This window comes from Myodes glareolus, chromosome 14 (assembly GCF_982192425.1).
Source record: "Myodes glareolus chromosome 14, mMyoGla1.1, whole genome shotgun sequence".
Taxonomy (NCBI): Eukaryota; Metazoa; Chordata; class Mammalia; order Rodentia; family Cricetidae; genus Myodes; species Myodes glareolus.
In genome coordinates, this window is record NC_142039.1 from 34,000,749 (window position 1) to 34,025,387 (window position 24,639).

The 24,639-nt window shown below is 42.8% G+C and overlaps 1 protein-coding gene across 1 annotated transcript in view; it reads left to right on the top strand.

Moving 5' to 3' along the window:
- Positions 1–24,639, top strand: part of Gli3 (GLI family zinc finger 3) — a 267,115-nt gene that overhangs the window by 152,651 nt on the left and 89,825 nt on the right. The window contains exon 5 of the mRNA XM_087896438.1: positions 22,589–22,794. Within this exon, the coding sequence (XP_087752564.1) occupies positions 22,589–22,794 (206 nt within the window). The remainder of the gene's footprint in view (positions 1–22,588; positions 22,795–24,639) is intronic.

The following is a 24,639-nucleotide window of genomic DNA, read 5'->3' on the forward strand; positions in this document are numbered from 1 at the left end:
CACTCTGAGAAGAGCTATTCTTTTCACGAGAAGTGGCCCACCTCCCGCTGCCTGGAGAGGAAGTACAGGGAAGAGCATTCATATTAGCTTGGAAATAGAGCACACTGGGACAGGAAGGTGTCTCCCCCCACACACATGATGCGACAGCCTTTTAGCTTGAGAGCAGAAGGTGAGCAGCAAGTTTGGAGAATGATTGCATTCATTACTTCCCAGAGGGAGAGAGTGCAAGAGAAGATAGACCATTATGGTAAATATCTAGAGGAAGAAACAGTTAAGTAGATGATCAGGGCTACTACTCTGCCTGCTAGTCTCCTGCATCACTGAACTCAGCATCTCCTTAGGGCTAAATATGTTTATTGTGAGTGCACAATATATTTATTTAAAAGAAGTTTTCAGCCTGACCCCTTACTTAAATCTTTATGATGAGTACATATGCAAAATAGTGGTTTTGCTCCATTCTGAGGGAATACTTTGCTAAGATAATGACAAATTAGAAAAATCTTATATTTGGGGCATAGCTGGTTTGGAATATTTTAATAGTATAATTTAAAATAAAGAATTTTTTATATATATCATCCAGTGTTTGGTTCTGCCATAGATGACTCTGAGACTGGTAACATGTAATAGCATCGGATTACATCGCGCACTCTGGCAACAGAAATACCCCTACCTTCCCACATAGAAAAGGTGAAAAACTAGGTCGTAATTACATCTCTCAAGGCAACGACTGTTTATGTCCTTGCATATGCATGACTGAGCCTGTGCCGTACACACTGTAGCTCTCAGGTAATTGTTTCTAATGATGACAATGAACTGTTTGTTAGGCTGCTGTCATTCCTCACTCTATTTTCTGTGTTTCGTTTTGTTAGAGTATGTTTCTTCATGCTGACAAAGCTAGCACACTCAGGAGTGCAGAATCAAAATGCTTGATTGCTGAGATCCTCTTTATTAAAAGTTCCTCTTGCAGTGGTAAATGCTTCCCACAGCCAAACTGATCCCTCCATAGTCAGCTACTGCTGCAGAGATCTGCTGTCTCCTTGCAGTTGGGTACAAGTTATATTACAAATATCAGAATTCGATGAATAAAACACAAAAGAAGCAGGGTTTACATGAGAAAAAATACATAATAATGACCACAGCCAATGGTGATGACTTACAGTTTTAAAGGCTTTCCATAATTATCTGGTGTTATACAATGGTGGTGTCCTATGATGGAGGTTTTATAATTAGCCCCATTTTAAGCTTATGGGCATCCAAACATAACACAGACAGCTTTGGAGTGGGCCAAGCCTATATTTTATTTAGTTTAGGGCTTAACTCCACACTCTGCCCTGCTAGTAAAAATGAACACCATGCACTTTGTAGGCCTGGGTTTTACTTAACTAATTCTATCAAACACCTGTGGGATGGGGCAGGCACCTGATAATGGCTTCTGCAACATGCTGAGATGAACACATGGCAGTCCAGAGGAGTGCTATAAAAGCTTCATACATGTTCAGTGCACACTGCTGTAGAATGTGAGGCTGACAGAACAGTTTACATATCCAGCCACAGGTGTGGTACCTCTAATTACTTTTGACAAGTCGGCATTCAAGCATGCACTAATAACCACCACTTATTTAGGTACATCCAGTAGAATTCAGGCCTCGCTAACTTGGTCTCTATTATTTGCCTGGAGCATCTTTCCTTCAGATACCCATGCTTGCTTCTTCACTTTTATCTTCCTGTCTGGATGTCCTCTTACCAAGTTACACTGGGAGCCACCACCGGAATTAGCGTGGGGCCCCTAGACCAAGCCTGGCCCACCATCTATGCTTCTCAGTACAGCTCCATTGGAACACGGTGACATTCACTGTGTAATATTTCTCCAGCAGCTTCTAACAGTAAGGGCATAGGTGAGTAACTGTAGCGGAGAAAGTAGGATCTGGGGAACCTGGATGCTAGTGTGGCCAGCCCCGTTCTCAAGCAGCGCCCCCTCCAGGCTCGCCGTTCTGCCGTGACTACGGCTGCGCATTGTAGTGCGCATGCACTTTCAGCCGCTTCCACTCTGTGCCCGAGAGTTTTCATTTTCACAGTTTAAAACATAAGTAAAATGGTCGATTGTGGTTTTTCAAAACAAGCAGAAAAGTCTTAGAACCTTCAGGATCCGTTTCTCTCTGACCTTCACAACCAATGTTGGCTTGAATAGGGGACTGTCACCTGCTAAACTTTTAAAATTTTGATAGGTAGGCATCATAAATTTTGATCAGCCAGTACACGTTTTACTTGACATTAAGAGTTGAACATGAAACAGATTGCATTCAAAAGGTGTAATACTTCTGCTTTGCAGTATTTCTAATGACTGAAATATTGAATCTACACCTCGGTTGCAGAGAAAGCAGGCCCTAATTACAGCATACATTCACGGAGCCCGAGCGGCTGCTTCTTGGAAAAAAATTCCTGTGTTCTTTGTGCTGCGCTCAGCAACACGGTCCGGAGCAGATATTGACTGAGGCATTCACGGTCACTGAACCGGAAGCTGCCGACTCTATAGAGGCTGCTGTCAAACCTGTTGTGGGGGCCTGGGAGGTACTGGACTGTAACCGACTTTTTTCTTCGAGTACAATGCTTCCACTCATGTTAAGCCTGCCTTCAAAGAAAACAGAAATTGACTGCATTCCTTTTATTTAGTTTTCAAAATATGAATTCTATAAAATTGAACTTTAACAAAATTTATCCCCACAGGAAGACACTTAGAAGTGAGTTTCACAACACAAATACTGCCCCAACTGGAACTGAGGATAGGGCTTCTATGGTCCATCCTTCTCTTGGCTATAAGAGCGTACTTTGCACTGACCAAAGACAGGCCATTTCCTCTAGCTGCCCAGCAAGTTCATTTAAGTCCTTTCCCGGGGGAACCAAGGGCCCAGAACACAGGGCTGCCTGCCATTCATTCTTGTTACTGCTGCATCCCCATACCTGCCCCCAGGGAAATTCAGTCACCAGGAAAATAAAATGTTAGCAGATATGTTTCTAGTAATGACTTGTGAACTCTTAGAATACTAAATGCCAAATTAGCTAGAGTTTCGCCTCTTGGATGATCCAGGCGGGCTAAAAGGAACGGGCAGCAGAGAAAGTGCAGTGAGGTAGCCTGTTTTTACACAGCACGTGGCAGGCAGCTGTGGTGGAGCATTTCGATACATAATCTTTTCGATACATAATTTTGTTTTTCCTACCAGAGCAGGTATGGGCATGCTCACATTGCAGTTTGGTTTTGCCCTCGCTGGATGGAATCGTGAAGGTGCACCAAGTTTTAAAACTCGGGGGGAAAGAGACTAACAACAGCACACTCACAAGCTGAACACACCAAGTCCAAAGCTTGACCTACTGATCCCTCGCCCCTCTGTACTTATTTAAAAGAACTTTATTTTTAACTTTAAAAAAATGTGTTAATTCTTTGCGTCTACAGTATGTTTGGATTATAATTCACTCCTTTTGCCTAACTTCCTAGATTCACCCCCATTCAACTTTATTTCCCCTCCTCCCCAAGACCAGAATATGTGGGTGATATACCAGGAGCCACCCTCTTAAAGAAAACTGTGTCTGTGTCTCGCAGCATCTAACAGTTGCTGGTAGCTCTGCAGCAGGAGTTGGGATTGTGAGCACAGCTCTGCTCTCTATGCTTGGGTTTAGCTTGGCTTGGGTATGCACAGGTCTTGGCATGCTCTCACAAGTGCCGTGAGCTCATGTGCATTTAGCTACCCTGCTTTGTCCAGAAGACGCGCTTACCTTGTAGTCATCCATTGGCTCTGTTTTCACTCTTTCTACCCCAGCTTCTACAGTGATCTTTGAATCTTGGATGGGGCCGAGGAAGGCAAGGGGAGTATGCTATGTGTGTTCTCTGTAGTGCTGAGCATTCTGCAGTCTCTGATTCTCTACAAGATGATCAGTTGTGGGTCTCTATGTTAAATACCATTTTCTGCAAATAGAAGTTTCAAGGATGAGGGGTGAGAGAGTCATTGATCTATGAGTATAATGATAAGTCATTAGGAATCAGTTTAATACTATGTCTGTTTAGCAGTATAATAGCAGTTAGGTTCTCCCCTAGGGTCCATGACTTGTTTGGCCATAGGTTATTTCCCTGATAATGTGCCTGTATGGGTTTCATCTTGTGGAATGGGACTTATATCTAATCAGAAACTCCCATGATGTTTGTGCCCCTGTTGCACCAGTGGGCAGGTCTTGCCAGGCCAGTCATTATTGTAGATTACTGGAGGTGTAGGTGATGCTTGGTTTGCCTTCCACACTCTGAAAGGTAACTGGCATTGAGCCATCTCTGTAGCTTGAGTCCTCTGTCCTTTTTGTCTACAGAGCAGGAGAAAAAAAAAAAAAAGATTTCAGGGCAGGAGCTGCCGCAAAGCATGAAGGTGCATTCCAGGAAAGCAAACCATGAATGTTTGTGACCCAAAGCTACAAGCTGTCTACAATCCACTGGCCTAATGTTGTGGATTAAGTGACATCTCCGATGTTTAAAAGTCACACGTACTTGAAACTTTGCTCTACAACTAGAGGGACAGATTCATAACATGAAGTTCTCACTTGAGACTGTTACAGGAACACAGGCTTGGCTTCAGTCTAAAGATCGGAGCAAGCACTAGAGTGAATCACACTTCCTCTGCAGTAAGAGGAGTCTCTATTTCTAAAGAAAATCACATAATATATTTTGTTCATATCTTTCCTCTCCCTCTGCTTTTCCCAGATACCCTACCAACAACTTCATGTTCTATCTCTCCAAAAGAATAGGAAAAAGGAAAGGAAAAAAAACCCACCAAGCCAAAACAAAACAAACAAAAAGGCACACTAAACAAACAGAAAAAACAAAACCCAACAAAACCAAGCTGATGAGTGCTTTGTGTTGGTCAGCTACTCCTAAGCATGAGGCTCTCTCTGGAGTATATTATAGTCAGCATCACCCCACTGGAGAAAACTGATGTTCCCTCTCCCAGCAGGTCTCAATTGCAAATGGCTTCTCGGTTAGGGGTAGGACTTTGTGCCCACTTCTCCCTGCTGGGGTTTTGTCTGGCTAAGCTTCTTGCTATTGATGGGAATTAACACAGAGACCCTCAACAGCACAATGCATGGAGACAGAGAGACTTTGGAGCACTGAGTTCTAAATGGGTTGTCTTTATCACAGCCCTCCCCACAAGGCTCAGGGATCTGTGTGGAAGAGGAGAGGATAATTAGAGCCAGAGGTGGTGATGATTCCCCAAAAAATGGTGTTTTCTAGGACTGATATGCATGTAAACCCGTAGAAAGTGTGGACCCATGAATTTCTAAAGACCTTTTTAGAAGGTTAATCTGTAGAAGGTCCTTCACTGCCCGGCCCACACCAATAGACTGTTTCTTAGGTGCCTGGTGGCCTGGTTCGAGTCACTCCAGGTTGCAAGGGCTTAGTTTACAGGGGTTATGTCACATGGATGCATGCACCTTTTACTTCCTGGGAGAAGAGTCATAATCTCATTGAAAACCTTGCTAATAATATCTAAAACTGCCAAATGCCTAAAGGGGCAGACAATATGTCCTGTCGTAGAACTGGGAGGAAGGAGCCACAGAAATGATTTCCCCCATTGATGGTAGAAATCACTGAAACATGTTACTATGATTTATAGTGAGGAAAACTCTGCTCACTTACCATAAACTGCTTTTTACTGAAACACTATACTCTAGCTCACCAAAGAACAAATTCCCCACATTTCTAGTGTGAACTATTTTCAGCATGCACTGTAAACATCTGGGGGAATTTCCAGGAACAAGTTTACAAACCTAAGCCCTAACAGGCGATCTGATTTCTCACGAGTACTCTGATTCATCACATCCTACCTGCTGGGGCTACACCAATCAATTTAAAATTATGTAGATCATATTGGTTTTATGTGACCTTCCATGTTAGGTTGCTATCTTTTAGGTCTTCATTGTATTACTACACACACACACACACACACACACACACACACACACACACTCACACATTATGCCCACTCAAAGCCTGCATTGTCTTCCATTTTAATGGACGTAGTCAGGAAAAGTAAAGAGGTCAGCTTGAAGTATTTCAGTCTTATTTAAATGACCAAACTCTGATTTGAGTTTTTATGTCTAGTAGTATGTAGTAGGAGGCCGCTTGTTTGTTTCCAGCTGCCCAGTCCTGAAATAATCACACAGAAACTGTATTAATTAAATCACTGCTTGGCCCATTAGCTTTAACTTCTTAATGGCGAACTCTCACATCTTAGTTTAACCCATTTCCAGTAATCTATGTATCACTATGTGGCAGTGACTTACTGGATAAAGTTCCCAGCATCTCTCACTGGCGATGGGCTCCAAGGCTTCTCTCTGATTCTGCCCTTTTCCCCCCAGCATTCAATTTAGTTTTCCCTGCCTAGCTCTGTTCCCCTAAAGCTCTGCTATAGGCCCAAAGCAGTTGCTTTATTAACCAGTGGTAATCACAGCATATACATCAGTAGTACATGCAGTCATTGCATAGAAGGAATGTTCTCCCAACTCAAGATTTTGTGGGACGAAAAGCAGGGAAGGCTTCCTTCATGAAGCTGCTCTGTGCCTTAGTGCATGTCATTCACCACTGCAGAAGTGACACGGTTGTAGACTTCGTATACTCTCTGCAAGTCCTTGAACATTTCAGGAGTGACTCCTCATTCATGAAAGGTAGGCAGCAGGCGGTAGGGATCTGCCCTGGCTGCCTCCATCACGTGCTCACTTTTGCTGTTTCATTCTATGATCCGAAGCAAATGTCCATTGCATCATAATGAACTTGGGCTGAATTCTCCACCTTTCCACCCTTCAGCCTAAGTAGAGACTTGGGTTGTGTGGGTCACTGTTTGCTGCTTCTGTTTGTGGGGAAGAGAGATTTGCCTTGAAAGAAGAGTTTGAATGGGAAGGAAAAGCAGAGTGCAGCCCCCCCCTCCACTTCCCAGTGTATAGAGGGAGGGAATCCTTCTTCCTAGGTCTATTTGCTTTGCGAGGGTCTTCTTTGATGCAGTCTTTTCGTGGGCACCCACTGACGTCTCAGTGTACTCAAGCTTTAGAAAAGGCCATTGGCCAGTCTTTGTTTTCTTTGTTGAATTGTTTATTTTGCTTTCTTCCCACGAGGTTCCCTAGCCCTGCTCTGACAAGGCTTTTCTGCCTGAATTACATTCCTCGGAGCCACAATTCTCCTAGTTCTTCCAGTCCATTTGACTCTGGCTTGTGTGTTCAGTCTATAGCTTCCGTCTGCCTGAGGTCTTTGCCAAGCAGAATGCTGGCTAAATGACTCTAAAGACCTAAAGACATTTTTTAAAAGTCATTAGTGAGAAGCGTCGCGATTCATTCAAGTTTGTAACCTGGCCATTCTGCAGTCATTAAAATGAGTGAGGGAAGAGCTGCTAAGCCATTTGCTTTCCTTTGAGTGTGGAGAAGGCAACTGAAAGCAGATAGTGCAGGTTGGTCCCCTTATGTCCAATTAGGAAGTGTCAGTTGTCCTGTGGGGGGTGGGGGCACATTCATTCCATTTAATTGAAAGCCACATCTAAGCCATCTCATCATTTGTATTTCTGAATTTTAAACTTTTACACTTGTAAATCCTGTCATTATCATTTACAGAAGTGCATTGTCTTTTGTGCAGAAATAACAAAAATAAATAGTATTCAGATGTCTCAGCCATGGCTGTTTCCTTTTCTTCTCTGTTTTTTTTTTTAAATTTTCTGAAGCATACCTTACAGCTGAAACAGAGAATAACTCCCAAATTCAAAATTATGCCTTTAAACTTCTACTGATAAATGCCAAGATTATTGATTTTTGAGTGTGTTATACCTCATTGCAGGTGTCAGTGACATAGTTAGACAGCTTGCAAAATTTAGCTGCCTTAAGAGCAAATTTCTGGGAGAGAAGAGTGGGAGGAGATATGATTAAGACACATCATATACATTAATACAATGATTAAGATAATCGTATATATCTATAAGTTTCAAAGGATAAAAATTAATTTTCAGAAAAGTAATTGGGGAATGAGAAAAAAAAAAGTATTCCGAACGATAGTAAATGAATGTTCATAGTGGAAGAAGGTTTCCAGGTCTGCGTGGTGAAATGTGATGCTTTTCTTGATATATTTTTTTCTTTTAGTTTTTCTAAACAGGGTTTCTCTGTAGCTTTGGGACCTTCCCTGGAACTAGTTCTTGTAGACCAAGCTAGCCTCGAACTCACAGAGATCTGCCCGTCTCGGCCTCCTGAGTACTAGGATTAAAAACGTGCGCTACCACCGCCCGGCCTCTTGATTAAAATTGTTATTGGCAGATTAAAGCTAAATTCCAGACAATTCAGCTTAAAAAATACATCTGTCTGTCTGTCTGCCTATGTGTGGGTCCATGCATGCAGACCATATCGTGTGTGTGTGTGTGTGTGTGTGTGTGTCTGTGTGTGTGTCTGTGTGTGTGTCTGTGTGTGTGTGTGTCTGTGTGTGTCTCTGTGTCTGTGTGTCTGTGTGTGTGTCTGTGTGTGTCTCTGTGTGTGTGTCTGTGTGTGTGTGTCTGTGTGTGTATGTCTCTGTGTGTGTCTCTGTGTGTGTGTCTGTGTGTGTGTGTCTGTGTGTGTGTGTCTGTGTGTGTGTGTCTCTGTGTGTGTCTCTGTGTGTGTGTCTGTGTCTCTGTGTGTGTCTGTGTGTGTGTCTGTGTGTGTCTCTGTGTGTCTGTGTGTGTCTCTGTGTGTCTCTGTGTGTGTCTCTGTGTGTCTCTGTGTGTCGGTTGCATGACAACTTGGACTGGACACTCCCCTTTCACCGTGAAGGTTCTGGGATTCAGACTTGGCGTGTCTCACTTGGCGGTAGGCAGCTTCACTAGCCGAGCTATCCCATTGGCCTTAGCTGGTTTCGCTTGTTTGTTTCCACTTGTGATTTTTGTTTGCTGGGTTATTGTGTGTGTGCAGAAATCTTGATTTCATTCAAACATGTGAAGTGTCGAGTACCCAACCAGGAGCCTGCATCTCTCAGGCAGGCTCCTGGAAACAGTTTCTTCTCTGGAATTTCCAAGACGAAAGATATCATCAGGAAAGGCTGACCAGACTGCGGAAACAGTACAGATCTATTTCTACTCAGATCTTTCTTGAAGAGGCTTACAAAGTGTCCCAGGAGCTGCTTTTTTATTTTTTTATTGTTTTTAAAGACTTGATTTGAACTAGGCTCTCAGTATCTGAGCATGCAGAGTTCCCTAGAAATGACTGAGTATTTTCAGGGCACAGACTTTTGTGACAGAGAAAAACGGCCCGGGCTGCAACTCTGTTATTCAGTTGTTTTCAGGCAGCAGAGGTACTTCCTGCTTCCAGGAGCTGTGATGTTTGGTTCCCTGTGAGCTAACACAGCTCCTGACAATATTTCCTGCATATCCCAAGTAATGTTCCATGGACCTCACTGAAGAATTTATCGCCTTCAAGAATAGGCCCTCTCTACCAGCCACTGTGTTTGCTGCATTAGTCTATGGTGATGTTGCTTCCCTGGCTTTCAACACTGAATTCCAGAAAATTCAAACATTAGCCCATGGATTCTGATTATCCTCTTTTGCTGGAGTTTCACTGGGTATCCAGGGCTGACCTGGAACTCACTCTGAAGACCAGGCAGATCCACCTGTCTCTGTCTTCTGAGTGCTGGGGTTAAAGGTGTGGGCTGTCATGCCAGCCTGATTATCTCCCTCTGTTCTGGTAAATGGGCCCGGGCCAGGTTTCATTCTCAGCTCTGCTACGAGTTAAGTGAGTCTTTGAGACTTTCCTTTGACCTTTGTGTTCAGTTTCCAAAGCCCTGGAGAATGGACTCTTAGGGGGAATGTCTATGTTTGTTCGTTGTTCTTTTCCTTTTGTGCAGAATCGCTGAAAGGGATTCTGAAAACTGTGTGCTCACAGGTCCTTTTATTTTATCCCAAGAGCCATAGATGTCTGTCAGATTACTTAATCTCTCCAACTCTGCTCACTATCCATCCCATTTTCTCTCTAGGAATCAATGAAGGCCCCTCGGAAAGTGTCTCACACAGCATAGAGATTTGGCAAATGGCAGTTTGCTCTATCCATGTCTCACTCCAGGAGGTTCGACTTTTTCCCCACCCTTGAACACCTCTGAAATTGGGGTGTATTTTACAGCCTGCAGTGTGTTTTGTCTTTATGGGTGAAGTGACACTCATGAGGAAGCTTCAGGTGTCTCTTAGCAAAATTATTTTTTCATTTCCCTTTTTCATGCATGGATATAGTGATAAAAGCTTTTAAAGTAAAAACTGTATCTGGGTAAGTCTTTCAGAGTTCTTTTGATAACTAAAGCAAAATCTGAAAGCAAGATGAAAATATTTCTTTCTCAAAATCCTGCATCTTTAAAGTCATATCACTTTAGAGTCGAAAATGTGTACTTGTTTGTGTTTAGCAAAAGAAAAAAGAAGAAAAGCATCTGGGTCACCTTTTTCCCTGCTCAGATCTCAGCTACCGTTTCCTAAATTTCACAATAGTGAGCCTACTTTGAAAACTGCAAAGTTAAAATGTAGAGAGAATGTTTTCAGAATGCTTCTGCTGCCGACATCTTAGAAAATGAAAAACGAGGGCCCCTCAGCCTGGCAGGGGATAAAGAGGAAAGCGTGTGTGCGCTGGCTGAGCCGTGTATTTGTGAAGATGCATAGCGCACGCTCGGAGAGGGTAAGGCCTCATGATTAATGGTGTTTATTCTTGACAGAAGCCTCCTTTATTTATCTGCAATACAGTTTAGTGATTTTATCAGGCACCTGAATGAAAAATATTCAGTCATACCAATATTGCAGTGTAAATTGAGTAGAGTCACTTTTTATTATATCTTTCTGCCTTATCATCTGCACAGTAATTTTCTAGCAGAGGTTTGATATGGAAAGGCTGGATTTAGTCGTACTTGACACAAAGCCTCTTCAATTTCCTCTAAAAGTTCAGGCTTAGAAGTGTGTGTGTGTGTGTGTGTGTGTGTGTGTGTGTGTGTGTGTGTGTTATAAACACCTCTCTCCTATCCAAGGAGTTTGAGGGTTTGGAAGAATAAAGATAAAATGTACAAACCTGGACAGAAAAAAAAAAAAAACCCTGTTACTATAAGAATATGCAGTAGCTGGAAACTCACTTGTGAAGCTCCTCCGCTGTGTGAGCTTCTGGCCTTAGAGCAGGAGCTTTGTTTGGATGTATGGCCCCACTCTTCTAATCAATCACTATCAAGCCTCATCAGCATAAACCTGGGCTTCTCATTTCTCCTGGAAATAGCATCAAAGCGGAGGAGAGTGCCCCAGAGAGGACACCAGTAGCTGTGACGATGCAATACTGTCGCAGGAATGAAGTAAGGACACACTTGTTTTCTGATAAACAGTGATGGAGCCTTACTTTCCTGGCTCAGAATTCCACATACACCTGTCTTTGCTGTAAACATCTCTCTGTGTCTAAAAACGTGCTCAACGTGAAGGATTAATTTCTTAGACTCTACCATTGTGTTTTTCATCATTGATTCATACCTAGTAGTGACTTTTAAGCAAAATAAATTCAAGATTATTGCTTTTGAGATTTTTAAAATATCTACTTGTCTGAAACTGTCTAACCATCTAGGTAATGCTTTTTAAAAATTCTTTGAAAATTTCATACAATATATTTTTCATCATATTCTTTCCCATCCTGCATTTCCTTCCTGAGCTTCCCTCCTACCTACCCACCCAACTTTGTTCTCTCCCTTAAAACAAAGAAAGAAAGAAAGAAAGAAAGAAAGAAAGAAAGAAAGAAAGAAAGAAAGAAAGAAAGAGAGAGAGAGAGAAAGAAAGAAACCACTGAAAAGTGCGGAGCTCAACTTTCTGTTGGCCAACCGCTCCTGTGTGTGGAGCAGTGCCCTGGAGTGCGGTTGATATGCCCGGTGTCACTCCGCTGGAGAAAACCTACTTACCACACTCCAGAAGCTGCACGTTAATAGTTTTTTGGTTGGAGGTGGACCTGGAGCCAACTTCCCTTCTTTTCTGCTGGCATTCTGTCTGGTTTCTGCTTGTGCAGGCCCTTCTGCTGCTGTGAGTCCATGCGTGCACTGGTGCTGCTGTGTCTGGAAAATGTGTACGCAAGAGTCATTTCCCCCTTATCCTTTGGGGATATCATGGCTCCAGCTCACACTTTTTACAGAACGTGGGGGATAGGCTTCTTCATGACTAGGAGGGTGTGGCACCTAGGCAAATGTCCCAAGTTTGCCAGTTGTAGTTAGTTCTTCCCTGGGACTTGCCTGTGTGCTACATGACTGTCTCAACATCAAAATGTTTATATTTTGATGTGCATTTTCTTCTGGACCTAGGGTATTATTTTGCCTGTTTTACATTTTAAATAAAATTTTCTACAGACATGAATTGGATATATATGAAAATATGCTCAGTTCTTCTTGTCCTCCTCCTGCTCTATTCTCACCCTGCTCCCCCTCATGGGGCTACTTTGTGCCTCGAGACAATCTTACTTCTCCCCCTGCCCTGCCCGGTGAGTGTGTGTGTGTGTGTGTGTGTGTGTGTGTGTGTGTGTGTGTGCACGCGCGAGCGCGTGTGAGAGAGAGAGAGAGAGAGAGAGAGAGAGAGAGACTCTGCATCATCAGTAAGTGGTCTGAAACTGTTAGAGGAAAAAAGCAAGAGAACCAAGAACTTTCTGAATAGTTGCTCCAGTTGCTCAAGAAAAATTTCTACTATTATTTTTTAAATGTATTAAGACTTTAGAATGAAATTCCTCTCCTTTTTTATGCCCCTGGTTCTTAGATTTTGTATTTTCACAGTGCTCTATCTTGAAGTTAGTACCCATATTTCATTCTTAGTTTATCTTTTCTCTGTTTGAATGTTGCAGTTCCTCTAACTTGTCTTCAGTCTCCAGTATTCTGTCCTGTCTTTGGTCCTTTCCATGGTTGAGGCATTCCAACAGTGCCTTTTATTTTACTTAATGTATTTTGTTTATATTTTTTAAATTTGGTGGTTTTTTTCAGTATTTATGCCTCTCTAGAGTCCATCTTTCATATCTTATACTGTCTTTCTTACTTTCTCAGTTGTTTGTGGTCTACTGGAATTCATTCAGAAATTTCATTTTACTTTTTGATTTCTTAGGACACACCTGCTTCACCTTCGAGCACTTCGGGATTGAGTGTAGTTCACTGGAGGCCAGTGCCTCAGATTAGTAGTTCTGCAGAGCTGTTCTGCTCAGTTTCTCATTCACTTGTGCTAGGACACGGAAAGTTGGACATCTGGAGTTAGATGACTAATTGAGTGTGTTTCTTCTTCCAAAGTTTATTCATTTGTTTATTTTAAATCAACCTGGAGACTTCAAAGATGATGCTTGCTTTGTTCAGTAGGGATCAGGGTATTGCAGAGTTGATGTGTTGTTTGGCTGTACTTGAGTAGCAGTTGGGACTCAACACTCCACCCCCTGTGTAGATGCAATTAAGGTGTTGTCTGCAAAGATAGTCACTGTCAAAGGCAAGCCAGTAATAAGTAAGAGTCAAAAAGTTAGTCATCTTATTGGCACCCATAATTTTAGGAGGCAAAGGAGAACTAGAGTAGCAATCGCACTAATACTATTTATCATGGATCTTATGTGTGGAAATGAAAGTGGGGAGGCAGGGCCAACAGCACCAACAAAGAAACTTAGGGTTAGACTAATGGTGCTGGTTTTAAAGAAAGAAGTAGAGGAGAAAAATACATGGAAGAGGGAATGGTTTGAGGAAAGAAGGGGTAGGTGAAGGCAGCCTTCGTCAGAGGTTGACTGAAAAGAGAGGGGAAAAGAACAAGAATTAAATGAAGAATGCCATCCCTGGTTCCTGAGGAGGCATAGCTACAGAGGCAATACATACCTCGCTAAGTGACCTGTGTTTTTCAGGGAGAGGAAAATGAGATAGGAAAGAGCATAGGTGAGTGTTTAGACTATACGAGGCTGACTTCCTATTTGTTGCATGACTCCCGCTCCTCAGTAGTTCTACTCTGGTATCTGGACCGTCCTTTGGGACATCTGGTGATATCCAAGAGTCTAAGCAGCTCATAATGTAGCAGAAGTCACGTAACCACAGGGCCAGCACTATCGGCTGGAGACCTGGGGTGTGACCAGCTTCTGGAACCCCACCTGTGAAGTGCTGTCCACTGAGATGGGGTCTTTCTGAGATGGTGTCCTTCACTTGTTCCAAGCTGAGTTCATCCCTGTTCCGAGCCACTCCGTCTACTATGCTACACTCCTTTACTCCAGAACCCAGAGATCTACTCTGTGTCCTCTGCCCCGTGCCACTGGGGCCAGGTGACTGTGTTACCAACTCACCAGGGGTCTTTTTTGCAATGGTCCCAAAGCTGTTTCATCAATGGAAGCACAGCCTATCCACCCCTTGCTGTATTTTCCTTTATCTTTATTCTTTATGAGACCCATGACCAGGGGCTACTGTATGGATTTCTGTATGGATCTCCTTAGGCTGCCGGTCATGAGCTGTGTCTTCTAGTTGGCATACTGAGCTCTTTTTCTAGACTCTGGATTTTCTCTCCTCCTACAAAAGTTCTGTTTTTTATTCCTATTAGAGATAGATACATTCATATGTGATTAATATTTTTTCATTACCGTGTTCACGTTATTCCTGAAAATTCTGGCAAACTAGACCTGTGGGTTGTTGGCCATCTGCCCCTCCTATTCTGTCCATTTGAATATTATCTTTGATGTGGATTAGGAAATTTATCAAATTTCAGAAAATAGTGTCTGTAGAATGAGGGGACAGTTGGGAGGAAAATTATTTAAAACTCTTGCTTATTTTGGAAGAATAACAGTTCTAGGACTGGAGAGATGATTCAGTGGTTGGAGCACTGGCTACTCTTCTAGCTCAATTCCCAGCACCCACCTGGTGCCTCACATCCACTTCAGATCCAGGAGGTCTGAATTGGGCTTCTAGCTGCTGGAAGGGCTGGCACATTCTTGATGCACAGACACACATGCTAGCAAAACGTCCATACACATAAAATAGAGTGAAATGTTTATTTAAAAAGTACCGTCTTTTAAAAACGAAAAGAAAGTTATTGAACTAAAATTAGAAATGAACTCTGCCTCCTTCAGGAAACACAGATTAAGCTTCTCTAAGGTAGCAAAACGCTCTGAAAGAGGTAGATATAGGTGCTACTAGAGAATGCCGAGGGGGTCCAGTAACTAGGGGCTCAGTAACTGGGTTTACTGGCTTCAGATCAGCTAAGGGCCTGTGGGAGCCAAGAGGAAAATCATTACAAACAGGCTGTGACATTGAGGTGGCCATCCTTCCCCCAGCAACCCTTTAGTAGCAATAACAGCCACAGACAAGGTGTTGCAGGGACCAATATTTACTAAACACTTACCATGTGACAAGTCCCGGGCTAATTGCTGTCTGCTTTCACTAGCTCTCTCCTCTGCGCCTTCTGTTTCTGAGATTCAAAACCATAAGGTAGATTCTTTCAGATATAAACAGACCATATGTTTTAAGTAACTTCTACTGAAGAATGTCCTTCAAACTGTCCCATCTTATTGTTGCTTGTAATCTCTTACTCTGCCACACTCACTTGGTTGCAGACTTCTGCTGGGGGTCTTGGAATGCATCCCCTGCAAGTAAGAAGGAAAGCCTATAGTTTATTTCTTCGTAAAAATTAAAGTAAAATATTGCCTGCCTTATCCATTGAGGCCAAGAAGTAGTAGTAGAATAAAGCAAAGTTTGAAAACCTCCTTCATTCAGCAGAAAATCTTGAGCCCAACAAAACTTTTCCCTGTGTCTAAAGATACCTAGAAATGCATAGCCCAAGGGGAGTAGGGTGAGAGGCCACTCCGACGTTGTCTAGATTGTCCTCCATGTTGGGACTTAGATAACTCTATAAGAGGAAGAAAAATCCATAGGCAGAGAAAGGCTATTCAAAAAGAGGAACCTGTTAGTTTTGGAAAGGAGGAAAGAAAAGGGCAGTGTCTGTACACTGTTGACAGAGACTGCTGGGAAGGCTCCTCAGAGAGGGCTGAGTTGCCCCAGATTCCAGTGCTGGAGAGCAGCTCGCTCCTTTCCGCTCACAGCTCCAGGACTGACTAGGAGAGGACTTTACAGTTAACAGCCTACTTGATGTTAATCACCTACTCGATGGTCGCTGTGTAAGTCTCTGCGGACTTTGTCACGTATCTGGAACACAGTAATCGGTTATCATACTTCTTATATGCTTGTGTGTATTTATGCAATATAAAATGCATAATGTATTAAAATATATTTTGCTTCTTTGCGTCAAGGCAGGGTCTTTCTACTGTCCTGGGGCTTTCCCTGGCTGTCCTGGGGCTCACTATTTTTAATAGATTGTTTTAGTGTCTTTTTTTGTTGCTCTGATGAAATACCCTGGCTCACAGTTCAAGAGTATAGCCCATCATGGCAGGGTAAAACAATGAAGCAGCTGTCTGTTTAGCATCTGGGAAGGGGGGCCGGGTTTATGTCTCTAACGCTTTAGATGCTTCTTCTTTACATTTTTAATTACTTTATCATTTTTTGTGTGTGCACATGTAAATGCCAGCATATGTCCTGATGTACACTTGGAGGTGAAAGGATAAATGATGTCGTTCACCGTGGGTGGGTCTTCCTCCTCAATTAGCACAATTAAAACAATTCCCTGTAGGCATGCTCAGAGCCCTGCACACTAGACAGTACATTAGCTATATTGCTGATTACACAATACTTTTTTTTAAGAGAGAAAAGTCCTAGTTTGCTACATATTGTAAAAATGGGAACTTTTGTATAGGGTATTGGTACTCCGTTTGATGGACTTCTTAACATTATAATTTTGAATGTAATATACATCTATGGTAATATTCAAAACTTGTTATTTAGAGACCATTTTGTTACCTGTCATCTCAATGAGGTCTTCTGGCTGCCCCCAGCTTTTCCTTTCCTGTCCTTGTTTCTAAAGTGTTAGGGCGCAGGCAGGATGGCTAAGCTAGTAAAGGTGCGTGCCACCCAGCTTGAAGCTAAATTCTATTTGCATTCCCAGAACCTATGTGGTGGGAGGAGAGAATCAACTCCTCCAAGTTCTCCTCTGACCTCCAAATGTGCACCATAATGTATGTTTACATGTACTTGTGTGTGCACACTCAAAGTAATAGAGTATAAAATTAAGTATAATGAATTGGATCTGTTCAGTTTGTTGTTATTTTTCTTAAATGGTTAACTAGGCGCGAAGACCTACGAGATCTTCATTATCTCCCAAGGACTCAATTGAACCGGTAGTGTGTTCTGTAAAAGCCTTTTTACAAAAATAAGAAAGAGCACTGTGCATCATAATTGGCTGTGTGGACTTTTATTTCTTTTTTCAATCTTAGAATCTGTTAATGGAGATAGTTACAGTGACATTTTCATCAGATTGACCTAAGCGGTCATCTCTGGTCTGAATAAAGTTCATTTTAGCTATATGCCATCACACTGGTCCTATAATGTGGTACGAAGGTAGCAGGACATCTGTCAGTATGTGTGATGTTTCTTGGTTTCTCTGTTCACAAGAAATGCCTCCCGTTTGCCTTAGGAATGGCTTTCTTTACTCCTAGAGTTCATACATGCTGTCTTCTGTTGTCTCCTTGGTACTTAAGCCACTGACTTAAGGAGTCTATCTTTTTGTTTTGTTTTGTTTATTATGTATACAAAATTCCTTCCATTTATGCCTGCAGGCCAGAAGAGGGCAACAGACCTCTTTACAGATGGTTGTGAGCCACCACATGGTTGCTGGGAATTGAACTCAGGACCTTTGGAAGAGCAGGCAATGCTTTTAACCTCTGAGCCATCTTTCCAGCCCCGAGTCTGTCTTTATTCAATAACAGAAAATATTATATTATTTATTCTACTTTTAAAATCATCAAACTTTTTTCGGTCAGTGGTGGCACACACCTTTACTTCCAGCTCTCCAGAGGCAGAGGCAGGCAGATCTCTGTGAATTCAAGTCCAACATGGTCTACAGAGCAAGTTTCAGGACAGCCAGGGCTATGCAGAGAAACCCTGCCTTGATGGGAAAAATGTTACATATCTGTAATTTTTTTTCTAAATTTAATTGATTATTGCTATGAGAAATGTCAATATGTAAACTTAGCTGTTGTGGTTACCTATCTGTCCTGTCTGTCTTGAATCCTGGTTTATAGTCCATGTTTTATGATCGGTACATCCTAGATGTTTCTGTTAATGTTTTTGTGCTCTGCTTCCTAGCCCTGATGACAAAGCATTCAAATAAATGAGCCTATAGGGGCCGTGCTTATTCAAACCACTACACAGGGTCTGATGTGGAAGTTCATCCCAGACGGAATACACAAAGAAATAGAGCAGTATGGAAGGTGAACCTACAGCTACTGCAGTGCTTGGAAGCTAAGTTGTCATTTGAACATTGATTATTGGCTTTAGAATAGCAGAGGTTTTGTTAGGCATTTTCAGAAATCACTGGCATCGAGTTTGCACATGTGACTTCTACCTCTCACGGCAGCAGGAGGAAGCTGCTGGTGTCCCAGTCCACCCGGGCCAGACTGGTGTGCGGAGGAGGGAGTTTTAGCCCACATTCGGGTCATTGCATCAAAGACCCTGCATTTTATTAGTGAGCTCATGATCTTAGTCACCCCATGTATTCTCTGACTTTACTAAGGAAATCCTGAGAAATCCAAGGAGGTTTTTCAGGGATGAGGACAAATGGACTCTTATTCAGTTTGATGCTGTGGAGACTATAAATAGGTGCTCATAGCAGCTGTAATCGTAATTGTCAAAGTTTGTAACTGTCCATGATACCTTCAGTAGTGCTGTGGATCAGTAAACTATGGTTCATTTTATTAGTGGAATGGGGTTTTAAAGACAGACAGGATTACAACACTTCCAAGAAGATGGATGGAATGGAAGATTATGTTCAAACCAGTAAGACCCAGAAAGACAAATATTTATTTTCTGTCATGTGGAATCTAGATTTGAAAGAAAGAGAGAAAGAAGGAAGGAAGGAAGGAAGGAAGGAAGGAAGGAAGGAAGGAAGGAAGGAAGGAAGGAAGGAAGGAAGGAAAGAAAGAAGTTGAACTATCCGTGAGGGTATGAGGAGGTAGGATCAAAGAGGATTATAACAAATGAATATTAACAAAGCTCATTTATATACCTCTATAAGCATCATAATGAAATCTATTACTCCACAGAGTGAACACACACTGTAGGGAGGGAAGGCGACTTTCATCAGTGAAAGGACATTTGAGGAAACATTGTTTATCACTAAATGAAAGATCATGTGCTCTTGAGAGTATTGAAAATGACAAGACTCTACTAGGATGTAGTTTGGGAATACCAGAAGTCTGCACTGTAGTTTGATTTTGCTGTGAATATGAAGTTGCTCTGAGAAGGAGTCTCAGTCTCTGTCTCTGTCTGTCTGTCTCCCCCCCCACACCCCTTGCTTGACTAGGTTGATTTCGAACTCAGAGATCACTCCCTTCAGGAGTGCTGAGATTAAAACCATCATACATGGCTAGAATGTTTTTAAAAACAAAAACTCACAGAATTTCAAGATTTGATATTGTGTAGCATTCCGTGTGTGCCAGTCCTAATATGTACGCCTGTTTATATGTTGTGTGTATGATTTTATATATTCAGACGTATAGATGCTCATGTCAGGCACAGACATAGTAGTGACATTGACCACGAGATTGATCCCCCCCCCAACCAGACAGCAAAGCACAAGGAGAATGGGGACTTCGTCGGTCATCCAGCATGCAGCTGCCAGCCACTGAGCTGCCTGCCCATGCCTTCCCTCTGCTGACTGACTGGTGCCTGTCTGCAGGATTCCTGATGATGAGCGCTCTCTGAGTCACCATTGTGAAACACTTTCCTGTGGAGAGCTTGGATTTAGCAGATGGCTTGTTTCCCGAGGGCAGTTAACGAGCAGCGGGCTTATTTTGCACTCTTCTCTGAAGCCTGTCCCAGTCACCTTGTTTGTAAACAGTGATCCGTATCTCCGAGTGCATCTGTCTGGAAGGGACCCACTTGGCAGCTGGCTAAAGTCTACGAGCTTTATTTCCGAGTCTTGGAGTACTTCCCTTTCTGCTGTTACTTCTCACTAGTATATAAATGGCTTCAAGACAGCTCCCTTGCCAGGAATGAAGTGGCTAGGTTTAGAGTCCTTCTGGGAATTTCCTGCCTGTAGTTGTTCCTTCTGTCTTCCTGTGACAAAAGCTCAGAAAGAGAACCTGTCACTCCTGCACAGGATGCAGTGAAGACAGCAACCTTGGGGATGCCACATCCTCGCCTTCCCCTGGGATGAGTGGTCGCTCCAACCCTCGCTCCATGGTTTCCATATATTTCTGAATATGTATTTGTCTTCATGGGTTATGATTCTCCTAAGTGGAATTGGGGCTGATGAGGGTAGAATATTAGAAACACAATAGGTTCTAATCTTTGTCAAAATTCAAAGCACTGTAAAACAACAACAAAATAGCTCCCCAAGAGGGGTGACATGCTTCACCGGTTTGTCTTTCCTACCGTTCAGTCTGCTGGGGATCACCACAGTGTTTCCGGGAGGTGTCTTGTTAAGGACTTCGTGAAGTGGTTACTGTTTGCGTGTCTGCTGGTAACTCAGCAAAACAACCATTGAGAGGTCTGTGTTTTATAAGGATTATTTTTGAGTCAAATTGGAAGGATTGGCCATTCCTTCTGGTAGAAATGAGTGTGAGCTTCCTGTCTAACGTGTAGCATGTTTGGTAGAATATGAACTTCCTGTGTAGCATGCAGCGTGTCTGAATGGAGCTTGGTTTAAGCAGCGACAGAGGCCTCATGGCGGTTAGAGCCTGGCTTTCCAGAGACATGAATCAACCTCTTGTAGTAGAGAGCTGAGAGAGACTGGCAGCTTCTGCCAGATTATTTTTGTCAGGTGGAATAAAGGCCTTTAATTCTTCAAATTGAATAAAGGTGCATAGCATGCAGTAACTGTCGATGTATGCATGCTATATCCAAGGTGTTATATATGTGTAGTATTACACATTACTATATGCTAAGACAGTCCAATTCTCAGGAACGGTCAGAGATTTCTTACCCTTTGTGTGTAAATGTTGGAAACTGGGTCTAATTGTGCTTCACCAGAAGTAGCATTTGAGTAGCACATTCGAATGAGAGACTACCAACACTGTAGTTCACCTTGGTTTCCAGCAAGAGAATATTGGATCTTGACTTCACATGCCCAGTACACCTGCTGGAGCTGTTTCCTTTATGATCCTTTTCTGATAGGATATCAGGGCCAGGGCCCAATGGCTTCTCAGGGGTGGGGGTGGGAATGGCATCTTGCTTTTTTTTCCCCCCACTCCTAAACCTGTGCTCTCAGTGGCTCTGTCTCTATCAGAGCCTGTTGTTCTGATCGTGGCCTGTGCAGATGGGGAAGCAGGGAATACATGAGTTTAACCCGTCTTACCCAGTTCCCTGAATCATCCACAGGAGGAACAGTCTATTCGGGAAGGAGCACAGGGGCACAGGGATCTCCAGACTTAACATTCTAGACATGGCTGTCCCTGGGGTTGCCAGGCGTGGCTGAATGTCTGTGTGTGGTAAGGACGAAGTTACAGACAGGGACTCTCTGAGGTCAGGTACATAGAGAGCATTGTAGACTTTGCACTTCAAAGACCCAACCGTTTTCTGTTAGCACCTTGCTTACCAAGGCCTGACCTTGATGAGACCCTGATTTTCCTAGGTTTCTAAGCCCAGAGATGTTCAGTGGGTTCCTTGTTAAACGTAATTAGTAAGGATCCACATGAAAATGAGCAGGAGCTGAATCCTGGGTACTGCCTCGTGGAGTAGAGAAGCTGCCTCTAAATAGTGGAGCTCCGTTTTCATTAGCAGCAAGCTCTGGGAGCATGGCGCAGTGTAGACTGGCCTGGCGTCACCTTCAGCTTCCCTTGCGTCTTTGCCATCTAGAGGCTCAAACCAGATCAGTTCTATTGTGTTTAATAAGAAAATGTTATAAGGTGAGAAATAAGTTATATATGGTACCATGAATGTTTGGGTCAATTGGAAAATGGAGTCATAGTCCAGGGGCTGTTAAAAGGATTTTTGTCATGAGAGAGGCTAATGGCTGGCTCTGTGTGTGTGTGTGTGTGTGTGTGTGTGTGTGTGTGTGTGTGTGTTGCACTAAGGATCAAACCCAGGCTCCTGTACATGGTGAACAGGTGTTCTATCACTGAGCTCAAATCTTATCCACTTTTTTGAGACAAAGTCTCTTAGGCTGGCCTTGAACTACTAACTGTACTATAGATCTTGAATTTAGTATCCTACTTCCTTGGTCTGATGAGCTCTGGTATTACAGTTGCCTACTAACTCACCTGGCTACGGTTGTTTTTCTTTCTTTTTTCTTTAAAACATATCTTCAGAGTACTGTAAAATGGCTCAGAAGTCAGTTTTCTTTCTCAGCTAATTTCATAATATTCTTTTACCTGGATTGCACCATCCTAATATAAAGGTAAGAAAGCTAAAAATTGGGGTTTATACCTGTCAGATTTTCCCAGAATGTGAAGAACATATGTATGTCCCTTTATGTATGAGGATGCTCATCTCATGTGTATGTCTCTTCTTCTCTGTTTCCAGGCCTTCTGCCTTATCTAGTAGCCCGACGTATCCAGATCTGCCCTTCATTAGGATCTCCCCACACCGTAACCCCACTGCAGCTTCAGAGTCTCCCTTCAGCCCCCCACACCCCTACATCAACCCATATATGGACTACATCCGCTCCTTGCACAGCAGCCCGTCCCTCTCTATGATCTCAGCTGCCCGAGGGCTGAGCCCTACAGATGGTAAGTCTCAGACAGTTCTTCCATAGATCCCTCCCCCCCTCCCCTCTGACATCCTTGCCTGTCCCCTGTGGCACTGGGTGAAGCAGATCCAATATATGGTCAGGTTTTCCACATGACAGACAGTGTGGCAAAATTCAAGTTTAATTCCTGCTTGCAGCACTGCTTCTGTGAGTGGCAGTGTTTATATTTTCATGTAAGTATAGCAGTTTGCAGAGGAATTAAGTAACGTGGGACCGAAAGTAAGGTCTTACTGCCTCCCCTCCTTGCTGTTACACGCTTCTCTAATGCACTCCACATGATGAGACAAGCCCCTCAGGTAGCCCATGCTTGTATGAATTCTCTGAGTGCTTTGCCCTTCTTCTAATGAATGCTCTTGTGTTCTGTATGTTGGAAAGACACGTTCATATAGATTTGTCTCTGAGCAAGAGCTTGACAAACTCTACTGTGCATTCACCATCTGGAGGTCCTGATAAAACTGATAGATCATAGGGCAGGGACAATGGAGTGGGAGACCTGAGTCCAAGTGATGTTAGTGCCCTTGGTCCATGGTGAGCCACACTGTAAGTAGCAAGAACTGCGGGGTGGAGGGCAATATTATGTGTGCCTTCAGTCCTTGAACTTGTCAAGTAAAACTAAACAACGGGCAAAGAGAAAGAGTTAGACTTTATTCCTGATGCTCATTTTAGGCTTAAAGTGTAGGTTTTATTCTTTGGTAATAACTTTTCACAAAGTTTTGTAAAATTGGACTTGGTTATTCATACCTTTCTGTCACGTTATAACCTATTCCTTAAGACTTGGGGGAAATATTCATTGTATCTTCCATGTGTACATGAGCCTTTGCCTAAAATTGCTCAGCCCTGCCTTAAAACACTGAGTTGCATAAGCCTGAGTGATTGCTGATGGGGGCTCTGCATTTTTCACTGCAGAATATAAGTCACTGCTGGTGGTTGCAGAGCAAAGAGATTCCATGCAGTTAATTTCACTGAACTGTTTGCTGTGGCTGCTTGCCTCTAATTCTAACATTGGAACCATATTATGAGGCTGTTTGTGTCCAGTGGCAATGTGTGTGAAGTTTCTGAGAAATCATCCCTTCTCGTGTATTTCTAGGAATATCTGCCTTCTAGAAACAGTTAGCACCCTATATGTCTTCTTAAGAATTCAGTGTAGTGAATATTTTTTAAGGTACCCAAGGGATTTTTTTTCTCTTCTGAGCAATATTCACATTTTAAAAACCTGCAAAAAGTGAAACATGGTTAATATCTTTGCTTGGAATTTGATTTTGTAATGAAGGAATGGAAGGTGGTAGAAATAACCATAGGAGAACAGATGAAGAGAGTGAGAAAGAAGCTCAGGGTGCGGGTGGCTTGTAGAAATTTGATTGAATGAGGACATGGTATTGTTACTCTTTGGAAATCATGCTCATTGTCCGCATTTAATGAGTGTGAATAAAATATCCATTGACTGATTGGTGGGTCTCCCTTCCCATTCCTGCCTCTCAGTGCTCCGTTAGTAGCTGTCTTAGTTACTTTTCTGTTGGTATGAAGAGGCACAAAGACCAAGGTAAACAGAAGAATTCATTGGGACTTACAGTTCCATACAGATAGAGTCTATGACCGTCATGAAAGCAGGCAGACAGGCCTGATAATGGAGCAGTAGCGTAGGACTTTTTTATCCGCAAGTAGGAGGTGCAGAAGGAGTCAGTTAGCAATGGTGTGAACTTTGAAACCTCATCTTCCATCTCCAGTGACACATGTCCTCCAGTAAGGCCATACCTCTTAATCCTTCCCAAATAGTTCCACTAACTGGTGACCAAGCATTCAAACATGCATGCTTTGGGGAGAGGTC